The sequence below is a fragment of the Oculina patagonica genome, chromosome 7 (genome assembly GCF_052425735.1).
Source record: "Oculina patagonica isolate OP01 chromosome 7, crgOcupat, whole genome shotgun sequence".
In the NCBI taxonomy this organism is placed as follows: Eukaryota; Metazoa; Cnidaria; class Anthozoa; order Scleractinia; family Oculinidae; genus Oculina; species Oculina patagonica.
The window spans coordinates 2,708,821-2,715,029 of record NC_135764.1 but is presented as its reverse complement, the minus strand read 5'-3'; the positions used below and the strand labels follow the sequence as shown (position 1 = coordinate 2,715,029).

Here is a 6,209-nt window from a genome sequence, read left to right as displayed (position 1 = left end):
TCGTTGAAAGTCCTTCACCACATTATTTCGCCAAGTACGATCCTGATCGAATGAACGTGAAAAGATCACGAGACTGAATGTCTTGATAAACCAGTTTTATGCTGCGCTAACGATCCTTTCGGCACTGAAATGTGGGGGGCTGAGCCTCTGAAAGTTTTTGTTTGGGGGGAGGCTACAACCCCCCTTGTTCCCCCTGCTCCACCGCCTATGGGAGGTATCCGCATTATGAAGCAACCCTTCAACATGTCGAAGGTTCCGTTAGGAGTGACTCGTTTGAATACTGAATATTGCAGGCTAGCGGGTTTACACTGAATCCTAGAGTCACTCTGGGGTTGACACCAGATGGCCCAAAATTGAGGGGAAACAGTAAAAACGTAATTTATTCGGTAAGTTACAGTAGATCTTAGTAGGGTACGGTAAATCTTTATTTAAACATGCTTGCCCTATAAACTATATAACTAAAAGAAAGCTGATTTCAAAAAGGGCAGGTGGTTACAATAAGAAGATTAAAACTCACTGCTTTCAAATAGTAATAGAGATTGCACAACAACGTAAATAATAGAGGGATTTAATATTAATAACTATAACAGATATAGGCAAAAACGATAAAAAAACACTTTGAAAATCGATATATATACATACATACATACATACATACATACATACTTTATTTAACGTGGAAAGTACACACTTACTGTGCGCGGGCCCGTTGTTTAGTATTACAAGTATTTACATCAAAACAAAGGGTATAAGTTACATAGACTATTTTAAGGTTAAAAAAAAAAAAAAAAACAAACAAAAAAAAAAAAACACCATCTAGCTAAAAGATTCCTAAAAAATAAGGGGGGGGGGGGAATATGATTTAAATTTAAACATATTAAAGGCCGTTTAACGGATCGTTTTGGAGGGATATCTGTCCGAAAAGCCTATATATCGATAAATACCTTCCTTACATATTCGAATAAACTTTGGAGATAAAAGCTGACGTTCTCCATCTTTAGTGAAATGTCTGAAATATCAGATGCTTATGCCTGTCAAGGTCTTGGGTAAGAACAAAAACGATTCTTTTACTTTCATAAACCCAAACAGATCTACACGATGTAGAAAAACAGAACAGTGACAATCCAAGTCTTTTTAATGAAGTTTCCTCGTAAACACCAGGCCGTAGCCAAACTTTTGACATAGACGAAGTAAACTGTTGTGAGTGTTGAAGGCACACTTAAGCTGTTAGCGGGGTTTGGAAGAAAATTTTGAAATCTAGAAGCTCTGGGACACTATATTTTTCAGCATTTTTCCTGAGGTCTTTCTTCATTAAAATCAATCAGGTCCAGCTCGAATAAATAAATATTATTAACCGTTAATTGTTTGCTGAACTTGCGGACATTGTTCGTTCTCTTCCTCGTCCTCTAGGTCGTCTTCAACGTCAGTCGGGGCATCCAAGTGCGGGCAAGTTGCTATCGTCTCTTGCTTCTGTTTGTCCATCTTCCTCTTGTTGTTCTTTACTCTATTTCTGTTCTTTCGTTTCTTCTTCCTTTTCATTCGCTTCTTGTTCTCCTTGAAATCCTGAAATATGCATCCCATTGAAGACTGGTCACAAAGCTCTTTTAACTGCCTGTAGAGAAAATGAAACGGGTTTTAGTATTTTCTCTTGACTGGCCACAAATTAATGCCAGAAAACCAGAAGTTCGTACATTCCCAAACAAATTGGCTATTTGTATCGAGTTAAGGTAATTACTAGGCATTTAGAATTAAACTAAGCTATGCCAGTGTTGATATCGAGTTTGTCACGGCCGTCAGCTGTCCAAATTAGCTGCTCGCATCTCTACCGTTTGTATGCCTCCAACGACTTAACAATCACAATTGTTGCCGCTTGCGCATCCTTTTCATTTTTTCTGTGGTCACCATTTTCTCATTTTTGTTTTGCTCCAAGTGCTTTGCTATTTGCCGTGGCGTGCTCGTTTCACATTTGCTTTTTGCTCCATTCCTTCTGCACAATCTATAAAAGCCTACATGCAGTGGTTGTACAATTTGTCCCTTTCTGCTCCAGCCACAATGTCAAAGCTTTCTTACATTTGAATATTTGACGGCAAACCGGGAACATTTCTTGCATAGGAATTTAAATCAAACACCGGAGGGTGTGTTCGGAAGACAACAAAAATTTCTAAGACAAAGGGAAATCACTTTAATATAGCGAAGTGTTTTCCTTCCCTTGTAAGGTGTAGCTAAGGGCTTTACACTACCAAGTCTAGGGCTTTCCACAAGTTGCTCGGCCTTTTTCCTTCTCCCTTTTTCTCCTTCCACTTTTTTCCTCTCACTTTTCCCTCTCCCTTCCTCTCCTCCTTTCCACTTTCCTCTTTCTTCACATCCTCCACCCCTCCACTCCCTCTCTCCCTCCCTTCTCTCCTCTCTTCTCTCCCCACCTACTCTTTTCTTCTCTCTTCACTACACCCTTCCTTCTTTCCACGGGTCATCCCCTCTTCCCTCCCACTTCTTGTCGTGTCCCCTCTGTCCTTCTTCCGCGCGCCGAGCACTTCTATTCGCCTCCCCACTTCCTCCCCGCTGAGCACACTCCTTCCCCCCCAATCTCTACCCCATCCGCCGCCCCCCTCCATCCTTTCCCTTTTTCTTCATCTCGCTGTCGCTCTCCTCCCCCTGGCGGTGCTCCTCCGCCCCTCCCCCCAACCCTTCGGGCTCCCGGTCTCCCTCGTCCCGCTCTTCATCTCCTCTCCCATTCCCCTCCCCCGCCCTCCCGCTCCCCCCTCCCCTCCGCCTCCCCCCTCCCTCCCCCCTCCCCCTCCCTCCTCCCCCCCGTCTCCGCGGTATCTTTCCCCCCGCTCCAGCTTTCCTTCCCTCCCTCCTCCTCCCCCTCACCTTCTCCACTCTCTCACTGTCACTCCGCCCCGCTTCAGACGTGCGGGTCGCGTCACGCATGTTCGAATTCAACCGTCTAACGCGTCGCCAGGGTGACCGCGGACGGACGCAGGTCACAATCCTGGCTGGGACATCGCTGGCGCGGCCCGGCTCGGCGGATCCCCGGTAGTCCCCCCCCACTTGATGGATTGAACCTCGGGGTACTCGTACGTCATTGATGTTCTCGGTCCTGTTAAACCCCATTTCTCCCTGTGATTGCATCGTGAACCTATTTTGAACTTTGAAGGCAGGGATGGCACGACGCACTTTTGATGAGCAACTTTTGAGAACTTTGGATACGGGCAACTTTTGGGAACTCTCGAGCAACTTGTGGAAAGCCCTAACCAAGTCCATAGTCAAGACTATCCTGTAAGAAATTTTTAACTGAATTTTAAAAAGACGTTTTCCCTCATATTTTATACCTTTTATTCCTGCCACTGAAAATGTTTTTCAGAAGAGATCTATCTGACGCTCGTTTTTCTTTTCGGTTGTTGTTTTCGGCTGTAGAGTATCCCAGGAACACCAAGGCTAAAACGAGGCACAGGAATCCCACACAAATCACGTGATTCATGGCAGTTGTGATCTAAACTAAACAAGTAAAAATCATAAGAATTTCAGTTTTCTGACCCTGTTAGCTCCTAGACGAAAGTTGTCATGGGCACTGTCGACGTACTGGTGGTAAAGTTGAACAGTTATTGCCTTTTTCTCCAGATTAGGACAAAGGAGAAATGATACTGTGACAACTCACAAAAGACCTTCATTGTATCGCCATTGCCTGCATTTATGTCTGAATTTCTCGAAGTCTGTTCATCTATTATTTTAATAAAAGTCGCGCGACTCGTGGCAATCAAGTGTAATTTATTTCCTTCCATGGTCACAAGAAAGTGTTTTTCACGGTCTCTAGTTCTATTAACGATGCAGAAACTAAAGAAAACAACATACAGCGCTATTGCATTCTCTGCGTGGATTTGAATATGAATGTCGTTTCTGTACATGTCCACTATGTCTGTAGTGATATATATTATAAACGTTACAATTTGTAAATAGAACCGTTTTGAGGAAAAATGCCTTCTAAAAACCAGTTTCTGATTTCGCTTTCCCTTGAATTAGATAACATCTAAGAAGATGTCATCGCGCGTGGTGAGCAATGATTCCTTTATGCTACGGCTTAGAAAAGCCTGATATATTTGACTCATATTGGAGATACAATAGACTGGCAGCTTAAACTGTGTTACTCAACTCATTTTTACCTGTTTGTGCCCGTATTTAGTGGATATATCTTCCCCCTCAGATTGAAGTTACAAGGGAAGCCTCGTGTGGTTTATTCTTTCAGTTCAGTTCTAACTTGCAGCTGATTAGAATTTTCACCCGCGTATTTAATAATTAATACATAACGTTAAAGGTCGAATCACTGGGCAAATGAAAATCAAAGTAAAAGATCTATCTAAACAAAAATTTTTGGGTTCAAAATTTTAAAACGTAACAGAACAGGTGGATATGCCAGTATCGCTCTGTAGATCTATAGATTGCATGTAAATACGTATTTTTTTCCGAATGATCATAGGCTCCAAATTCTGGCAACTTCCGTATACCAAATCAAATATATAGCCTTTACATCAGTGATTTGAGTTACTTATCTGACTAATTGAGTTGATTTCCAGGAGATATACTAAATTCCTCATTACACGTATAGTTCTTCTGCCATTCAAGCCAAAGACTTTTTTGCTTTAAACTAAAAACAAGATGTTTTGGTAAACGGACGTTTAATCCAAAACAAGTTCTCCCGAATTTTGAAAGTGTCGTGGTTCTTCCCTTTGAAATAAAATACTCCTTTATAAAATCTGGCATCACATTTTTGAAAAGTACGAAAATAACTGCTGTACAGTTAATCATTATCCATTAAGGTTTGATTTGTGTTCAGGTATGATTCTGAATTGTATTCAAAGAGTAGATACGTTTACGATAAACACCTGAAGATGTTTTGATTATTTTCAAGATAAGCCGTTTTAAGAGCTTAAGCAATTAAAGGCAAGTCTGTATTTTTCAGAGACACTGACCTATTGCGCCTATAGCGCTGTATAGCTCCGTGATAAATAAATTATGCAAACAAATCATGCGCTGCGTAGAAAAATAACCTCAGAACAATTAAACCCAATTTAAAGACTTTTAAAATGGAGACAAACAACTCTTTTTCACATCGCTCATCTCATAAATGAACGTAAGCTCTTCGTATTAAAAATAAAAACGAATAAAAACATAAGACATGGCTAGAAATTAAAGGGCGTGTAAATAAATAAGAGTAGAAAAGTGTAACGTTCTCTTCAGGCAAACAGAGCCCCAGGAATCGAACTGAAAGAGCCATGGAAATTTTCCTAGATTTATGAAACAAAACCTCGCGAGTAATGCTTTCACGTTTATTTATTTTCTCAACACAGCAAATTAAAGCGTGGCGTGGAATACCCAGGGATATATAAATGTGCTTAAAGATAAAATAGCGGAAGGGATTGGGGTTTTCATGTGCATATCAAATAAAAAGGTGCAAGAAATAAACCATAATGTGTCCTTTTTTGGCAGCTGTCAGTATTAAGTCATTTACAGAGCTTTCATCGTAGATTAAGATGAACAAAAATCCCAGGGGGTCGAAAAAGAACTTAAAATATTTTTTTTGAGACTGTATTTTTTGGCGAGGGGAGGGGGGGGGGGGAATGTTAACTGTCACAGTCGGACTCTCTCTCTGTATTTAATCATTTTTCAATTATATCTCCTTCTCCATAAATAATAAATAAATAATAATGAATATATACAAATACATCGATTATAGTAATGTTGATAAATATATACCTGTTAACTTCATTTTACTTTTGAATATAATTTGTCTCTTCTTTTAATTATTTGAATAAGTTTAAGAAACCTTCAATATCATATATAACTTTTTTAAAAATAAGCCTCAATATGGCCTGCGAACACAGCCCTGGTGAACAGTGGTCAAACGCACTGCGCGCGCGCATTTCCCGCCAAAACTGCCTGAACGTCTCAAAAAGTTAAGGTTTGTACGCCGCGTATCCACAGAGAATTTAATAATTTTTATCCACGTAGTTTATCGGCTCGTAATTTGGTTTGCCACTGCCCTTACTGAACGTTTTCTTACAAAAAAATTGCACATTTTCACTTCGAACTCTAACAAACTTTAATGTTTTTTTTTTTTTTTTTTTTTTTTTCATTTTTTCCTTAAATTTTTTTTAAAAAAAAAAAAAAAAAAAACATATTTTAAAAACCCCGGGGGCCAAAAAAACAGCGAG

The 6,209-nt window shown here is 40.1% G+C and overlaps 1 protein-coding gene across 2 annotated transcripts; it reads right to left on the bottom strand.

Annotated features, from left to right (window-relative positions):
• Positions 1 to 858: 858 nt before the first annotated feature.
• LOC144659642 (uncharacterized) lies at positions 859 to 6,095 on the bottom strand. 2 transcript variants are annotated; one of them, XM_078520130.1, is made up of 3 exons: positions 4,161 to 6,095; positions 3,333 to 3,498; positions 859 to 1,612 (listed from the first exon to the last, which is right to left on the bottom strand). In XM_078520130.1, the coding sequence occupies exons 2-3, from the start codon at positions 3,479 to 3,481 to the stop codon at positions 1,351 to 1,353; spliced, it is 411 nt and encodes a 136-aa protein (XP_078376256.1). In that variant the 5' UTR covers positions 3,482 to 3,498; positions 4,161 to 6,095; the 3' UTR covers positions 859 to 1,350. The 2 variants fall into 2 exon arrangements, with proteins under 2 accessions (XP_078376256.1, XP_078376255.1); XM_078520129.1 differs by having other exon boundaries at positions 3,333 to 6,095.
• Positions 6,096 to 6,209: the final 114 nt, after the last annotated feature.